Genomic DNA, 19,186 nt, shown 5'->3' with positions numbered 1-19,186 from the left:
GGTGCTTGTACACAAATCTTTGAAGGTGCCAGGACAGGTTAACAAAGCAGTTAATAAAGCATATGGGATCCTGGGCTTTATAAACAGAGGTATAGAGTACAAAAGTAAGGAGGTTATGCTAAACCTATATAAAACACTAGTTCGGCCCCAGCTGGAGTATTGTGTCCAATTCTGGGCACCACACTTTAGGAAGGACGTGAAAGCTTTGAAGAGGGCACTGAAGAGATTTACTAGAATGGTTCCAGGAATGAGCGATTACAGTTACATAGATAGACTAGAGAAGCTGGGGTTGGAGCAGAGGAGGCTAAGAGGAGATCTGATAGAGGTGTTTAGATAGAGTAAATAAAGAGAAACTGTTTCCAATGGCTGAAGGATCGATAACCAGAGAGCACAGATTTAAGGTGAATGTCAAAAGAACCAGAGGCGACATAAGGAAAAACCTTTTTACGCAACAAGTGGTTAGGATTTGGAATGCACTGTCTGATAGGGCGGTGGATACAGATTCAATAGTAGCCTTCAAAAGGGAACTGGATAAATACTTGAAGGAGAAATTGCAGCGATATAGAGAAAGGGCAGGGGACTGAGACTAACTGGATTGCTCTTTGAAAGAGCCAGCGCAAATTCGATGGGCCGATTGGCCTCCTTCTGTGCTGTACTATTCTATGATTCTATGATCAGTCTTAGCTACGTTCAAATCTAGACAAAGAGAAAATGTGCTAACCCACCCCACCAACACAAATCTTCGAGCATTATCTTTCCTGTCTGCTTCATTTGATATTTTTGAGCCCCAAAGACATAAAAGGAACTGGCTGAGATGAATTTTACACTGACTTAGCACACAGCTGAGCTGACAAGATCTTTGAAGCATCTGGTTTAATGACCATCTACTAATGTTAACTGAGCTCCCTCATACACTCATTTAAAATTTCCTAGGGGGTTCTCCTAATCTCCTAATCTAACTTTGAAGGAAGACTGGTGGAACCCCCAGAGAAATGGTGTAAACTGCTAAAAACGGCCATTTATGAGGGCCATTTACAAGGGGGCTCTGCCAATCTTTACCGGTGTTACAGTAGGAGATGGGGAAAACGCCACAGAAATTGTTCCCCACTGCAATCAGCCACTTCTCTCAAACAATTCGCCAATAATGTCATAGCTGTTTACAATTTATAAAAAATATATAAAATGAACAAAAATAGAATTCAAAAAACAATGTTAAAACTTTTTTGCAATAATTAAATTTTTCAAACAGGTATCTGTAGCAAGATGTGCTCTTCAAATATGATTGAACTCCAGTTATAAGATTTGCTTATAGTAAAGTATATGTGGATTAGGCTCTAGCTTATCTAAAAAGAAAATAGAAATTACGCCGCCAGTTGCTTGATGGCTTCTTGTTTTCTCTCTATATATCCTCTCCAGCGTTGATCAACAAATTTTGGGACAGGGTCATTGTGATCCAGCTGAAGGGTGTACCTTGGGAAATGCTGCAAATTACTGAACATGGCCTTATAGTCAGGTACTTTTTTCTGTATGATAGAAAGAAATAGACAGAATTTGTGATAGCTAGACCCAAAGACAATTGCACACACTAACATAAATATATGGATATGAAAATACAATTATGTCACTGCTTAGTACAACGGTAAATTAGAGATGTCAATGTAATAAACATTTTTGCACTTCATAACAATATGCCTTGCAACTATAGAGTATTTAACAGAAAACCCAAATTTCCTTCGGGGAGGTGGGTTGGAAGCCGGGAGGGGGAGTGGGGGAGGGGTTCCGAGGCAGGTGGGAATCCCAGTAGGCCGGGTTTCCTGCAGGCCTTGCCAACTTTACCGGCAGGGCCTCATTTGAATGCAAGACCGGAGAGGCTGGCTGGCTGTGAGCGCGTAGGCCTTAGTTGCGAGGGGTCGGTCCGGGGGAGGGATCGCAGAAGGGGGAGGTCGAGAATTGGGAGGGGGTTGGCAATCAGTGGGAGAGGGGGTTTCAGGAATTGGCGGCAGGGGGTCGGCAATCAGTGGGGGGAGGTGGGAAAGAGAGGGTCGGTGGGGGGGCGGGGGGAGGGGAGGCAGTTTGCAAGATCGGCAGGCGATTGGGGGGGGGGGAAAATCGGGGAGCGCGCGGGGGAGAGAACATCGGGGATCGCGGGGGGGGAGAGAACATCGGGGATCGCGGGGGGGAGAGAACATCGGGGATCGCGGGGGGGAGAGAACATCGGGGATCGCGGGGGGGAGAGAACATCGGGGATCGCGGGGGGCGAGAAAAATCGGGGATCGCGGGTGGGGGGAATGAAAATCGGGGATCGCGGGGGGCGGGGGAGAAAATCGGGGATCGCGGGGGGGGGAATGAAAATCGGGGATCGCGGGGGGCGGGGGAGAAAATCGGGGATCGCGGGGGGGGGGGATGAAAATCGGGGATCGCAGGGGGGGGAATAATTTGTGACTTGTTGTGTCATTCAGCAGCTCACTACTTCATTACAAACATTCCACCTGCCAGTTGGCATTGCAGAGTTTTTATAAACTAAAGTGGTTGCACTCATGGCTTCTTGTATATCCATTTTTGAAAAGAGGAAATATATCTGTAATTTGCAGAAATTACAATCAAGTTTGTCTTTTAGGTCTTGATATGATAATGGTTTATGGCATCACTTAAAGACACACGACATGCAGGCACATTTTCCAAAGACAACCGTGGATCTCAGGAAACCCAGTCACAAATTAGTGCTGGTAAAAATCTGAAACGTATAGAAGGTGGTAATTAGTGTTCAAAAATAGACATTGCATATATAGAAGTGGAAAAAAAACACAACGGCTCCCTGCTTACTCCATTTCAGGAAGAACCCATTAGCACAGTGAAAAACAATAAATAGTGAATACCAGGCAACATGACAACAGTGATGAGCATATTCCCATCATTGTCAGCAAAATGGCAGGACAAGATTTCCACCCACCCATGTGATCCCACTGGCACTAGATCACCTTTTTTCCTTGGGTGGGTCTCTAAGTGTGCCGGGCCAGATTTCAGCGAGAATCTCACTACTGGCTGGGTCTCCACCACTGGGAAGGAGGGAAATCGTGGCAGGCTGCAGCAGATAAAGGTAATGGTCACAAGCCGAGCAGGTCACTCAGGGACAGAGAAAGCTGGAGTTGCACCTGAACATTGAAAAGTGATGGCAGAAGCAAGCGCACCATCTGGGAGATCTACAATGACCAAAGCTCCAAATCTCTCAAACGCTACAGTGTAGATAATACTGGCAGAGATAAGAGCCAGAAGACAAAAGTCCTTTGGCACCCAGGGAGTTAAGACTCAGAAAAAAGATGAGGAGTAACTTTGAAGAGAGGTGGCACCAGCAATCAGTATCATCTCTACCACTTCACAAACAACTATTCAGTGCCGGAAATATTTTAATGACCTCGCCAGACTGGCCAAGGTAATCGAAGACACAAGTGCCCATACAGATGTTGAGATACTGCTAGAAGCAGGACTGACCCCCACACTACCCAGGATTATATAGTGTCTAAGATAAAATTAATGACCCTTAGTAGGTACAAGGGACCCCCCCATCATCCCCGCATGGGTACACCTCCTCTCCTACCATTTCACCATCCCAAATCATTTCCTGTAATGCTGGAGTAAGAAGTGAAAAAATTGGTGCGTTGCCTGAACCTAATAGTATGTTCACAAGGGAATGTCTGCAGATAAACGGTTGAAAGGACACTGGGCCGTAATTTGCGGCCCCTACGGGTGCATACGAGGTGTGCACGCTCCCGTAGGAGCCACGCAAGTTCCGGGTTTAAGCATGCGCTGCGTGCACATCCCTGGGAAAAGGGCATACCCAGACGCAGATTTGGGCTATTTACCAGACGCAGATTTGGGCTATTTACCAGACGCAGATTTGGGCTATTTACCAAACTTCTGCCCAGTGAAGGCCCGTGAAATTCTTACGCCTGTTAAAAGCAGGAGTAAAGCCTGGTTTTACCAGCACAAGAATTTTAAGAAACAGAAAAATAAAACTTTAGCAATAATTTATACATTTAAAAACTTGTTAAATAATGTAAGTTTATTTTTAGCCCCTTTTAAACATGTACATTTGTTTTTCAAAAAATTAAATTTTTGTTTTAAATATTTAATTAAATGCCATTTTAAATGTGATTTAAAAAAAAATTATTTGATGTCTAGGTGTATTTTTTTGGGTGTTCCCATTCATACTTATGGGGATTCCGTACATACATAGAGTCCCCATAATTATGAATGGGGAATTCCCTTCGGTCATTCGTTGGTCCAACCCACGTGATCCATGGGGCACTTGCGAACCGCCTGCACCCCTGAGATACGTGGGCCTCTGCCCATGTGTACCCGGAGAGCCCCAGGACCGCAAGTCTCCGTGGATCCCGAGGCCCCAGGTACGTGGGCATTTTATTTGTGGATCGGAGGCATTTCTCCGCGGGAAGCCTCCGACCGCAAATTCAGGGCCATTGTGAATTAGGATGTCTAAATCTTTCTTTTCTCTGCAAAACAGTAACATGCACTCAACAAGAGGCAAAGAACTGTCATGGGTGGAGGAATTGCTAGTATCAGGCCCCTCAGTAGGCATGAGGAGGAAGCTCTGCAACTCCTGGGCAGACATAGTTAGGAGTCAATGGGAGATGGAGAAGTTGAAGGAGAGCCATCAGGTTCAGGTTGGTAGTGGGGTGGAATTCTTACAGACTGTGAGTTGTAGCTGTGTGCAGACATTCTAATGACTTCTAACGTCTCTTGCCATTGCTCAGTCACATCTTCTGATTCACAATTCAGAGAGTGTCTTCCTAAATTTAATGTCCCTCAGAACTGCTGATCACTTACAGAAAGAAACAGCTGATAAGCAACCTGGCACCTCCAGAGGGCTCTTCCTCCAAATGATTCACTCACTCCATCACGGCACCTTACTTATTCAAGCACCAGCCCAGATACACACACTTGGGATGAACGCATTAGTGAGACAGAAGAGATATCACCAGGTGAATCACAGAGTACCAGTGAGTAGGAGGAGCTGGGAGAATGCTGAAGAAACATCTGCTCTTGGTCAAGAAGCCCAAGGATCAAAGAATCAGGGCCCAGTCTTTAAGGGATCTATGATTCAGTCGCAAGTATCACAGGTGTAGGCAGTGGATCAGGGTCCTCTCATATGGTGCAGATGATGGAAAAGTTAGAGGAGTCGACAACCTACATCTGCAATACAATGCAGGAGGTATGGCACGACATGAGGGAGACCATAGTGACTTTGGCAGTCCAGGAAATCAATGCAGCCTCAAAATATCAGGAGGAGGCTCTAAGGGTAGTTGTCATTTCTACAATGGCAACAATGACAGCTGCTATAGATGGCTTGAAGAGAATCCTAACTTAGGGCTTTCAGGACTTAATTGGCACTATTCAACCTGCTAAAATGCAGACAATTAGCCTATCTGAGCCCGTGCCCATCACTAGTGGACTGCAAATAGCAGGTGCAGATGTTGCTGCTTCTCACGGACAATGACAATATTCCAGCATCAATGCAGCACTCTCCAGAGCCAGCACAGACAGGAGCTTCTAGTCTGGTCCTGGTAGACATTGGATGCACAAGTAGCGTGGCTTTGGAACATAAGAACGTAAGAAATAGGAGCAGGAGTAGGCCACTCAGCCCCTCGAGCCTGCTCCGCCATTCAATAAGATCATGGCTGATCTGGCCTTGCCCTCAACTCCACTTTCCTGCCCATTCCCCATAACCCTCGACTCCCCTATAGTTCAAAAATCTATCTCCACTTTAAATATATTCAATGACCGAGCCTTCACAGCTCTCTGGGGTAGAGAATTCCAAAGATTCACGACCCTCAGAGAAGAAATTCCTCCTCATCTCCGTTTTAAATGGGCGACCCCTTATTCTGAAACTGTGCCCCCTAGTTCTAGGAACATCCTCTCTACATCTACCCTGTCAAGCCCCTTCAGAATCTTATGTTTCAATAAGATCGCCTCTCATTCTTCTAAACTTCTATGAGTACAGGCCCAACCTGGTCAACCTTTCTTCATAAGACAACCCCCTCATCTCAGGAATCAACCTAGTGAACCTTCTCTGAACTGCCTCCAATGCAAGTATATTCCTCCTTGCATAAGGAGACCAAAACTGCACGCAGTACTCCAGGTGTGGTCTCACCAACGCCCTGTACAGTTGTAGCAAGACCTCCCTACTTTTATACTCCATCACCCTTGCAATAAAGGCCAACATTCCATTTGCCTTCCTAATTACTTGCTGTACCTGCATGCTAACTTTTTGTGTTTCATGTACCAGGACCCCCAGATCCCTCTGTACTGCAGCATTTTGTAGTCTCTCTCCATTTAAATAATAATTTGCTTTTTTATTTTTTTTACATAGAAACATAGAAGATAGGAGCAGGAGTAGGCCATTCGGCCCCTCGTGCCTGCTCCGCCATTCAATGAGATCATGGCTGATCATCCAAACTCAGTACCCTGTCCCTGCCTTCTCCCCATATCCCTTGATCCCTTTAGCCTTAAGAAATATATCTAACTCCTTCTTGAATATATTTAATGAATTGGCCTCAACTGCCTTCTGTGGTAGAGAATTCCACAGGTTCACCATTCTCTGGGTGAAGAAATTCCTCCTCATCTCTGTCCTAAATGGCTTACCCCTTATCTTCAGACTGTGACCCCTGGTTCTGGAATCCCCCGACATCGGGAACATCCTTCCTGCATCTAGTCTGTCTGGTCCTGTTAGAATTTTATAAGTTTCAATGAGATCCCCTCTCATTCTTCTAAACTCCAGCGAGTATAAGCCCAATCGACCCAATCTCTCCTCATACGTCATTCCTGCCATCCCAGGTATCAGTCTGGTGAATCTTCGCTGCACTCCCTCCATGGCAAGAACATCCTTCCTCAGATAAGGCGACCAAAATTGCACACAATACTCAAGGTGTGGTCTCACCAAGGCCCTGTACAACTGCAGCAAGACATCCTTGTTCCTGTACTCGAATCCTCTCGCTACGAAGGCCAACATACAGTTTGCCTTCTTAACTGCCTGCTGCACCTGCATGCTTACCTTCAGCGACTGGTGCACAAGGACACCCAGGTCTCGTTGCACTTCCCCTTCTCCCAATCTATTGCCGTTCAGATAATAATCTGCCTTCCTGTTTACCAAAGTGGATAACCTCACATTTTCCCACATTATACTCCATCTGCCAAATTTTTGCCCACTCACGTAACCTATCTATATGCCTTTGCAGATTCTTTGTGTCCTCCTCACAACTTGCTTTCTCACCTATCTTTGTATCATCAGCAAATTTGGCTACAATACACTCGGTCCCTTCATCCAAGTCATTAATATAGATTGTAAATTGTTGTGGCCCCAGCACTGATCCCTGTGGCACCCCACTAGTTACAGTTTGCCAACTTGAAAATGACCCATTTATCCCGACTCTGTTTTCTGTTAGTTAGCCAATCCTCTATCCATGCTAATATATTACCCCCAAACCCGTGAGCTCTTATCTTGTGCAATAACCTTTTATGTGGCACCTTATCGAATGCCTTCTGGAAATCCAAATACACTACATCTACTGGTTCCCCTTTATCCACCCTGCTCGTTACATCCTCAAAGAACTCTAATATATTTGTCAAACATGATTTCCTTTTCATAAAACCATGCTGACTCTGCTTGATTGTATTATGATTTTCTAAATGTACTGCTACTACTTCCTTAATAATGGACTCCAGCATTTTCCAAATGACAGATATTAGGCTAACTGATCTATAGTTTCCTGCTTTCTGTCTCCCTCCTTTCTTGAATAGGGGTATTACATTTGCAGTTTTCCAATCCACTGGGACCTCTCCAAAATCCAGGGAATTTTGGTAAATTACAACCAATGCATCCACTATCTCTGCAGCCACTTCTTTTAAGACCCTAGGATGCAGGCCATCAGGTCCATGGTCTTTTAAGGACATTGGCTTCACGGAGAGTAATGCCCTATCAGTCCTCAAGAGCTCCTGGTCACAAAGCTCACAATCGCCTGAAAGTGAGGTAACACCATGTAGGAGTAAGAGGCTAGAATCACACGTGAAAGGAGTGCTCGGCACAAGGGGTAGTCACCCTATTAACAGGTAGCAGTAGGGCACACAGAAGGGACAAAATGGTAGTAAGCAGGTACCTTTTTGGAAATTCTATGTATTTTTTTCAAGGTAGACTTCATATATGGTCATTAATGTTTGTAACTGTTCTATCCCAGAGAGGATATTGAAAGTATTACAGATTGACTGACCAGTTATCTGAGAGAAAGGTAAGGGATCATGAAGGGCTTTACTGTGTCATTCAAATAGAGGGTACCCCTTGGAAGAAATTGTTGATGATCTCTTGCCTGATGGCACATGCTTCTGACAACGGGCTGTCTTTCCCCACCTCCTCTCTCTCCTGGGATTCTACGTTGTGACGAGTAGATTGGTCCCCAGCACCTTCTCCCTTTCATCTTCTGTGCTTGGAAGTCCCAATCCTTTTGTAATGACCAAATTATGGAGCATACAACATGCCATTATAATTCTGGATTATACTGCAGGGCTCCCTCCGAGCTGTCCAGGCACCAGAAACGGGACTTGAGAATTCCAACTGTCTGCTCCACAATGATCTTGGTACCATTCAAGGCCTTACTGAATCCATTTATGGCCTCTCCTTGGATTCCAAAAAGGTGTCATCAGCATTGCTGGGTCCATGTATAATTGAATGAACTTAGAGGAGTGCCTGAAAAGGGCATCCGTGACCTGTCTAATGCAACAATGAACCTCTGACTGACTGATGTAAGTAATGTTACTTGAAGCATCTGGATGCATAAAAGTGCAGTTATTACCTTCAAAGCCACAGACAAGATATACCCCTAGTTGAAAGAGGATGCAGGTCAGGTTCCAACAGCTGACACAGCTTTATGACGGTGTCAGACATTCCCTATATGAAAAATTTAGATATTTCCTCTGTGGTACAGATACCTGTACATCGGGTGTAGAATGTGCATATAATGCTGTGTTCTCCTAGCTTCCCTTTCCTCCTCCATGTTATCCTCCTCTGCTTAAAAACACAGGAACAAAGGTATCCCCAGAGAGAAGTCCATTATTTCATTATGCAGAGGACCCTTTAAATTCTGGCAGCATCAAGGTATCAAGACATCAAGGCAACATTTGACTGAGTGTGGCATCAAGGAGCCCTAGTAAAACTGAAGTCAATGGGAATCAGGGGGATAACTCTCCACTGGCTTGAGTTATACCTAACACAAAGGAAGATGGCTGTGGTGGTTGAAGGTCAATTATCACAGCCCCAGGACATCGCTGCAGGAGTTCCTCAGGGCAGTATCCTAGGCCCAACCATCTTCAACTGCTTCATCAATGACCTTCCCTCCAACATAAGGTCAGAAATGGGGATGTTCGCTGATGACTGCACAGTGTTCAGTGGCATTCACAACTCCTCAGATAATGAAGCAGTCCATGCCCGCATGCAACAAGACCTGGACGACGTTCAGACTTGGGCTGGTAAGTGGCAGGTAACATTTGCGCCATACAAGAGCCAGGCAATAACAAGCGAGAGTCTAACCACCGCCCCTTGACATTCAACGGCATTACCATCGCTGAATACCTCACCATCAACATCCTGGGCGATCACCATTGACCAGAAACTTAACTGGACCAGCCACATAAATACTGTGGCAAAAAGAGCAGGTCAGAGGCTAGGTATTCTGTGGCAAGTGTCTCAACTCCCGACTCCCCAAAGCCTTTCCACCATCTACAAGGCACAAGTAAGGAGTGTGATTGAATATTCTCCACTTGCCTGGATGAGTGCATCTCCAACAACACTCAAGAAGCTCGACACCATCCAGGACAAAGCAGCCCGCTTGATTGGCATGCCACCCACCACATTAAACATTCACTTCCTCCACCACCGGCGTACCGTGGCTGCAGTGTGTACCATTGACAAGATGCACTGCAGCAACTCCCAAACCTGCGACCTCTTCCACCTAGAAGGACAAGGGCAGCAGGCACATGGGAACACCACCACCTCCAAGTCACACACCATCCTGACTTAGAAGTACATTGGCGATCCTTCATCGTCGCTGGGTCAAAATCCTGGAACTCCCTACCTAACGCCACTGTGGGAGTACCTTCACCACATGGACTGCAGCGATTCAAGAAGGTGGCTCACCACCACCTTCTCAAGGGCAATTACAGATGGGCAATAAATGCTGGCCTTGCCAGCGACGCCTACATCCCAGGATCAAATTTAAAAAAAATTCTCAGCAAATTTCACCAAGTTCCTTTAAATACTCAAATGCTGCAGTTTCAAAGTAGTGGAAATGACTCCTAACAAAAACAGCTTATGACCTTCCCGATCTCTTCCTGCCTGTGAGCCACCTTAGCAATGGCTCTGATTTTCAGGAGCAGCAAGTGTGTAGAAAGGCAGGGTAATCTCAGGGGGCACTTGGCCATGCCTCTGCCTGCTCCATTCACATGCAGTGGTGCCGTTTCCGGCACACAGATCAAAATCACAGCAGGTTATGTGAAGGAAAATCTGGTGGCCGTTTTGAAAGGTGGAGTTTCACCCCAATTTACTTGCCAGTCTGACTCTTCACCGCCCGAAAATGGGCAGTTTTCGTAAGGACAATCCAGACCAGTGTGTGAGAGAATCAAAGAATGTGCCATGTGGGGAGGGGGAAGGGAGAATATAGACAGCAGTACCAAATGTTGTTATATGCCTTTTAGAAGCATCTCAGAATAGCATCAGAGGAGGAGTGTTATCTGGGGAAACCAGGGAACTCAGGAAAATAGAGATTGAATACTATTTCCAGAAAAAAATGATAACCATAGAGGATCCTAGAGATAATATACTTCCAAAGCTTCTTATTCTATGAATTTCCATGCATTTCAATCGTAAGTTAAAAAAAATACCAGCACATTCACCCCCTCAACCCATTCTAGTGAAGAATTTATTTTTAGTTTGCGCTATATTGATAAACTGCATTTGTGAGTACTCACTAATCTGCTAATAGATGTTAATGCCTTCATGGACATCTTGGCGTGGTCCTTCTCACTAGATACTGAATACAGAGGATCTGTGGTGGACAAGAGAATTTGTTATTCAATAGTTCATCAACAGAATTTTTTTCTAACTTGACGAGAAGTATTGCTGTATATAATTAAAATAAGAATGACTGCTTACTATAGGAATCATCAACATAAATCCCTCAGTGCCAAGTAGTTAGTTTGTTTCTAAGAACTCATCTAACTGTAATATCAATTTCCACATAAATGCCTAATTTGGTTATATTTTCATTGTGCTGTAATTCATACAAAAGTAAATTACATTTATGTTCTGGGAAGATACCATTTCTGAAAACTGCACTACCAAGTTAAAACCAAAACAAAAAGCTGAAAGTGGTAGAGACCCATCAGGGAAATATGGGCCTGGAAATTCTGGTTGGGCCACTGCACCCCAGAACTGCAACAGGGCAGGACTTCTGCCTGCCAGACTGTCCCAGCAGAGACCTCATTGCAAATCTTATTCCCAGGTCATTAGTATAAACGGGATGAGCGCCTGCACCATTTACGGTGTCCCACCTAGTCGCACTGGGGGAGTGGGGAGCAGCAAATGACTGGTCTGGCCAAAACCTTCATCCTGACATGTTCCTTTGTGTCACTGCCATTTTCCTAACAACAATCATTCTCTCCGAGATCAGCAATCAATCTATAATAAGATTGATTGCCATTTGGAAATGACATTGAGTCTCACCAACGCTGCATTACAGCATTATATGTTGGCCTTACGCTAGGCAGAATAGGTGGAATCTCTGGCAGGGACCGTCAGTTCACCAGTCCCAGCTCTTATTGTGATGCCACAATGGAGCCGATGGGCAGAAGTGCCCACTTACTCCCTATTGGAATTCTGCAACAGGGCAAGAAAGGGGTGGATACTTACCCTAATTTTGCCCTTCACCCATATTGCGCAATTACAGCACCAAAAAAAGTTAGCTTATTTTTATTTGTTATCTGGGTGTGGGTGACGCTGGCAAGGCCACATTTATTATGCATCACTCCTTGCCCTAATAACAATTGAGAAACTTGCTATACCACCTTAAAGGTCAATACGAGTCAACCACATAGTGTGAGTTATGGGGTGGCAGCTTCCCTTCTCTGAAAGACATGAGTGTTCCAATTGGGGTTTTACAACAATCCAGCAGCTTTCATGGTAACTCTTCTTTTGATGCTACCCCACAAATTACCAGATTTATTGAATGCAATTCCACAACTGGCCATGGTGAGATTTGAAATAGAATCACCACACTTCAGGGCAATGATCTCTTATGATAGCAAATAAAAAAGAGGAGGACCACTACACTTCAAGGCTATGAACTCTTACACTGGTAATAAAAAAAGAGAGGCTATAAAAGGCAGGAGACTGGAACAGGAATGCAATTACTACATTTTCAAACTGTGCAAACAAATTAGCAAATAATTGGACAAAATAGATTTTCCTGCAAAACTCAAATACTGTTACACTAGCAAATTACCATGGATTATTATGTTTTATATATCCAAGGGACCATCAAACATAGTCATAAATTGCAGTGTAATGCCACTGAATCATGTGGTCAAAAATAAGACACTTGTTATGGAACACAGAACAAGCAATCTAGCATGACCAGCTAGGGACATCCAAGTGTGAATCATTAATATATTGTTTAATAATGAATGGTCACTGTAAATAAGTGGTCTCCCTATAAATGTTCACTGTACTGGGGAAGCTTTATTAAATGAGATGCAGAACCAGTTTCTTCATATAATACAAGTATCGGAAGCTGGGTGGTACAATAAGTTTATCATTATGTTGCAGCCCACTTATAAAACTTTGTTTCATTTAAGAGGGTAATGAAGGTGTCTTTGGTAAATGATAGGGTAGAAATCTGATCGTGAACTACATGCACAAATGCTTAACATGCTTGTATTACATTCCTGTGGGTGCTATTTTTATCCAGGCATTAACCCACACATTAGCGCACAAAGGAAAGTAGTACAAGAACATTAAATGCTCAAACGTGAACTTTGTTCATCAGAATTTATATCCAGTTAAGTCTGCACTAGAAGTACCCGAGTCCAAGATGGTTTTAAAACAAGTACAGTAGTACTTTTTAAAAAGATGTAATCTTAATGTATCTTTATTTCTCCTCAGAGTAGTATTTTTAAAATTAATGTTGAAATATCTATGCTCAACCCAAATGCTACTGCCTTCATACACCCAGGAAAAGTGACAGAGCTTATCAAATCAAATCAGTCAGTATACCACATGCTGCCAAGAAAACAGGCATCAAACTACAGGAATTCCTGTTAACATTCAAATTGGCCATCCTGACAGACAGCAGAACTGCTATTCATATTTTATAATTACTATTGGATTTTGTTTTTAAAGTAGGAGTATTGTCACTGCTATTTATGTAGGCTCGGTTCCTGTAACATCAGGCTGTGTGCTGCTTGATCATAAGAAATAGGAGCAGGAGTAGGCCATCTGGCTCCTCGAGCCTGCTCCACCATTCAATAAAATCATGGCTGATCATCGACCTCAACTCCACTTTCCCGCCCGATCTCCATATCCCTTGATTCCCCTAGAGTCCAAAAATCTATCTCAGCCTTGAATATACTCAAAGACTCAGCATTCACAGCCCTCTGGGGCAGAGAATTCCAAAGATTCACAACCCTTTGAGTGAAGAAATTCCTCCGCATCTCGGTCTTAAATGGCCTGTCCCTTATCCGGAGACTATGCCCCCTAGTTCTAGACACTCCAGCCAGAGGAAACAACCTCTCGGCATCTACCCTGTCAATCCCCTTCAGTATGTTTCAATGAGATCACCTCTCATTCTTCTAAACTTCAAAGTGTATAGGCCCAATCTACACAATCTCTCATCATAGGACAGCCCTCTCATCCCAGGAATCAATCTAGTGAACCTTCCTTGCACCGCCTCCAAGGCAAGTATATCCTTCCTTGGATAAGGAGACCAAAACTGTGCACAGTGCTCCAGGTGTGGTCTCACCAAGGCCCTGTACAATTGTAGCAAAACTTCCTTACTCTTATACTCCAACCCCCTTGCAATAAAGGCCAACATGCCATTTGTCTTCTTTATTGCTTGCTGTACCTCCCAATAGTTCCCCGAACTTGACAGCTATGGTAATAGACCTGGGGGAGCTCTATGGAGATGCTCTGGCAATGGTCACAAGAAGCTGGGAGATACCACATCAGCTGCTGAGCAAATTTTCCATTTTTATTTTTATTCATATTTTTAGCAATTTAAATCAGAAAACAGAGACAGCTAATGGCATGATAATGTAACTATGTCAATGACTGAATCATTGCAACCTGTTGTTTATTAACAATTGCTTATTTGTAAACACATTAGGATCACATCACTGCTGATTCTACCTCCACGAATATCAAACTGAAGCACACATCTTTAAGAAAATTATGCTCAACTGTAATTGACAAGTAAATTATCACAGTGGTGAACAGTTGGTTATTTCCTGACTATATTAGAAAATAAAAAGAGAAAAAACAAAAATGTGGTGGGCTCCCCCAGTGAGTATATGCCTTGGTCGGGCTCCACAGACACTAGGAAGTTTCTAGGTCCAATCCCTGGCCTGTGCTTAATTTGCCAATCTCAATCAGGGTGGCAAAGGAAGCGGTGCAACTGGTCTCAGTGTCCCTAAGATGAGGAGGAGAAATCAGTCAGGGTTATTGCTTCTTTCAGTTTTGAAAAGTACATATGTATTAAAAAGCATGACATTGAAGGTAGTTCCTCTGGATTACTCCCAGTGCCACATGCCAGTGAGAATAGGAATAGGAGGATATGGCAGGTTAATGCGTGGCTAGAGACATGGTGCAGGAAGGAGGGCTTCAGATTCCTGGGACCTGTTCAAGATGGACGAGTTGCACCTGAACAGAGCTGGGACCAATATCCTCACGGGCAGGTTAACTAGTGCTGTGGGGGAGGATTTAAACTAATTCGGTCAGGGGTTGGGCACTAAGATGTAGTGCTAACAAGTAGAAAAAAGGTGCACAGTTAATAGAGTTAGAAATACAGTAATACAGAATTAGGTGGGATCACGGAAAATACAAAGGTCTAAGTTAAGTTTGAAGTACATGTGCGTAAATGCACGAAGTGTAGTTAAGAAGACTGGGGAGCTACAGGCGCAAATGGCCTCGTGGGAATATGATGTGGTGGTGGTAATGGAGATCTGGCTCAAAAAAGGAGGTTTGGATGCTTAGTATTCAGAAAAGATAGGGAAGGAAAAAAAGGAGATGGGGTAGCAGTTTTGATTAAGGAAAATATTACAGTACTACAGGAAACTTTCGATTAACCGGCCCCTAAATAACCGGAAATGTCGGTTAACCGGCAAAATTCAGGAGTCGGTTTCAGGTAACTTTTATTACTTGCACAGCAACAAATGGAGGAAGGCAAGGGTTTGGCTGCAGCTGTTGCTAAGCTACAGAGACGCTTGCAACTTGTGGACGTTGTTCTGAAGTTGTTGCTAAGCAATAGGGTTTGTTGCTTTATACGGAGCTCTAAGGTCCGTATCTTTTACTATAGCGTTCGGTTATCCGGAATTGTTGCTGAACCGGCAACACGTCGGTCCCGTCCGTGCCGGATACCAGAAAGTTTCCTGTAGAAAGAAAGAATGTCCTTGAGGGGTCAAAAATGGAATATATTTGGTTGGAGTTAAGAAATACTAGAGGAGCCATTACCCTACTTGCCACCAAATAGTGGGAAGGAGATAGAGGAGCAGATTTGCAGGGAAATTACTGTGAGGTGCATGAACTATAGCGTAGTGACAATGGGAGACTTTAACTACCCCAATATTGAATGGGGCAGTCATTGTGTTAAGGGCAGAGAAGGGAAGTGTGTTCAGGAGAACTTTCTTGATCAGTATGTTTCCTGGCCAACGCGGAAGGAGGCATTGCTGGATCTAGTCCAGGGAATGAAGTGGAGAATGTCACCAGTGGGGATGCACCTCGGGAATAGTGATCATAGTATGAGAAAGTTTAGATTAGTTATGGAGAAGGACAAGGAGCAATCTAGAATAAAAATACTTAACTGGAGGACAACTAATTTCAGAAAATTGAGGAGGGATTTAGACAGGTAAATTGGAGTCAAAGGTTGGCAGGCAAAAATGTAATGAAGCAATGGGCGGCCTTTAAAGAGGAGATAATTTGTGTACAGTCTAGGTACGTTACAACATGGGGTAAATGGAGGGCAACCAAAGCCAGACCTCCCTTGATGACGAAGGAGTTAGAGAGTAGAATGAAGCAGAAAAAGGGGGTGTATGACAGATGTTAGCTTGATAATACAAGGGAGAATCAGGCTGAATATAAAAAGTAGAGGAGAAGTGATAAAGGAAATAAGAGGGGCAAAGACACAGTACAAGAATAGATTGGTGGCTAACATAAAAGGGAATCTAAAGGTCGTCTATAGGCATATTAACAGTAAAAGGGTTGTCAGGAGTGGTGGGGCCAATTAGGGACCAAAATGGAGATCTATTGGTGGCAGTAGAAGGCATGGCTGAGGTGCTAAATGAGTACTTTGCAACAGTATTTACCAAGGAAGAGGACTTTGCCAAAGCTACAGAGGTTGTCAGGATACTGGATGAGATAAAAATAGCTAAAGGAGGTACTAGAAAGGCTGGCAGTACTTAAAATGGATAGGTCACCTGGTCTGGATGGGAGGCATCTTAGGTTGCTGAGAAGGGTAGAAATTGTAGAGGTGCAGGCCACAATCTTCCTTAGATACAGGGGTGGCGACAGAGGACTGCAAATGTTACACCCTTGTTCCAAAAAGGAGAGAAGGATAAACCTGGCAATTACAGGCCAGTCAGTTTAACGTTGGCGGTGGGGAAGCTTTTAGAAGCAATAATCCAGGAGAAAATTAACAGCCACTTGGACAAGTATGGACTAATAAAGGTGAGCCAGCACTGATTTGTTAAGGGCAAATTGTGTTTAACTACCTTGATTGAGTTTTTTGATGTGGTAACAGAGAGGGTGGATGAGGGCCGTGCACTTGCTGTTGTGTATATGGACTTTCAAAGGGCATTTGATAAAGTACCACATAATAGGCTTATTAGCAAACTTGCAGCCCATGGGATAAAAGGGGCAGTTAGCATAGATACAAAATTGGCTAAGGAATAGAAAAGAGAGTTGTGGTGAATGGCTGTTTATCAGACTGGAGGGGTTATACAGTGGTATTTGCCAGGGTTCAGTATGACGACCACTGCTGTTTTTGGTGTACATTCATGACTTGGACTTGGGGTACGGGGCACAATTTCAAAATTTGCAGATGACACAAAACTTGGAAGTGTAGTAAACAGTGAGGAAGATAGTAATAGACTTCAAGAGGACATAAATTCCACCAGCCTGTCTTAATGCAGAGAAGTGTGAGGTGATGCATTTTGCTAGGAAGAATAAGGGCAATACAAGCTAAATGGTACAATTTTAAAAGGGATGCCAGAAGAGAGAGACCTGGGGGTGCTTGTGCATAAATCTTTGAAGGTGCCAGGACAGGTTAACAAAGCAGTTAATAAAGCATATGGGATCCTGGGCTTTATAAATAGAGGCATAGAGTACAAAAGCCAGGAGTTATGCTAAACCTTTATGAAACACTAGTTCGGCCCCAGCTAGAGTATTGTGTCCAATTCTGGGCACCGCACTTTAGGAAGGACATGAAGGCTTTGGATAAGATAGAGAAGAGATTTACTAGAATGGCTCCAGGGATGAGGGATTAGAGTTACGTGAATAGACTGTAGAAGCCAGGGTTGCCAGAATGATATTCTGACTTCAAGGGTTAAATTACAAGGAGATATTACACAAATTAAGGTTGTATTCCCTAGAATTTAGGTGGTTAAGGGGTGATCTGATCAAAGATTTCATGATATTAAGGGGAACAGTTAGAGAGAAACTGTTTAAAATCATGAAGGGTTTAGATAGAGTAAATAAAGACAAACTGTTTCCAATGGCTGAAGGGTCAATAACCAGATGGTGCAGATTTAAGGTGGTAGCAAAAGAACCAGAGGTGACATAAGCAAAATTTTTTTTTTTTTTTTACTCAACAAGTGGTTAGGATTTGGAATGCACTGTTTGATCGGGAGGTGGAAACAGATTCAATAGTAGCTTTCAAAAGGGAATTGCATAAATACTTGGAGAATAAATTGCAGGGATATGGGGAGAGAGCAGGGGACTGAGACTAACTGGATTGCTCTTCAAAAGAGCTGGCATAGACTCAATGGGACGAATGGCCTCCTTTTGTGCTGTACTATTCTATGTTTCTAGATAAGGCAGAATTAGACGCAGCTGCAATGCTCCTAGAGGCAAATAGCTTCCCAATATTCACTCTGTAGATTCACACATACAAAATGGCCATTTTTGGGGCGGTGACCGATACCCATAGTATCCTAACTTCAGGTGAGCCAGAAAAGCAGAGAATGAAAATTAGAGCAAATCAATGGGGAGAATGACAAAAAAAAGTTGAAAACGAGTCTAACAATCGTCAGCACAGCAGTGGTCGGTAGAGTGAGTGAACAGCGGCTGCTTTACCATAGATATAATCGTGGGCTCGCTCGGGCTTGAATCGTTGCTTCTCCTGCAGGGTCTGAGTTACAGTAAAGCTCATGCTGCTTGACTTTGAAAGGCTGCTAATTACAGTTCCAACGGTTTCTGATATTTCAGTCGAAGGTGTCGAGTTATTAATTATAATTCATCCGTTCAAACTCCTTTTCGCCGAAAGAATCCGTTCAGCACCAATCTTGTTTGTAGCGTGCGGTCACCATAGCAACCCCGTAGCAACACATTTACAGCAAACGAGGATCGAAACGAGCAGAATGATGGGCCTGCAGTGCTGCCAACCACACACACCGCCACCTACCCGCCAGGATCTCTGCAGCAACCCTTTCAGTTAACGGAAGTAGGAATTTCTAAAAAATCAATTAAACTTGTTCAATTAATGTCATCCAAAAAATTAAATTTTAAAGAGGAAATTATTCTGGTTCTAATTTTCTCCCTTTATCTGAAATTTCAGGGAAGGGATGATAGACTTTGTAGAATATATAACTACTGGGATAATTGGTCAATTCAGCAGCCAAACGTGAGGTTGTCAACCCTCCA

The 19,186-nt window shown here is 43.7% G+C and overlaps 1 protein-coding gene across 1 annotated transcript in view; it reads right to left on the bottom strand.

Moving 5' to 3' along the window:
• The window catches only part of cfap91 (cilia and flagella associated protein 91), a 133,483-nt gene extending 114,550 nt beyond the window's left edge, over window positions 1-18,933 (bottom strand). The window contains exons 1-3 of the mRNA XM_086006853.1: window positions 18,620-18,933; window positions 11,029-11,105; window positions 1,366-1,523 (exon numbers count right to left, since the gene is read on the bottom strand). Coding sequence (XP_085862979.1) covers window positions 1,366-1,523; window positions 11,029-11,105; window positions 18,620-18,695 — 311 coding nt within the window. The 5' untranslated portion in view covers window positions 18,696-18,933. The remainder of the gene's footprint in view (window positions 1-1,365; window positions 1,524-11,028; window positions 11,106-18,619) is intronic.
• Window positions 18,934-19,186: the final 253 nt, after the last annotated feature.

The sequence above is a fragment of the Somniosus microcephalus genome, chromosome 14 (assembly GCF_052327205.1).
Source record: "Somniosus microcephalus isolate GS21.2 chromosome 14, FLI_Smic_1.0, whole genome shotgun sequence".
In the NCBI taxonomy this organism is placed as follows: domain Eukaryota; kingdom Metazoa; phylum Chordata; class Chondrichthyes; order Squaliformes; family Somniosidae; genus Somniosus; species Somniosus microcephalus.
Note: the sequence above shows the minus strand (reverse complement) of the source record. Positions and strands in the feature narration are given on the sequence as shown.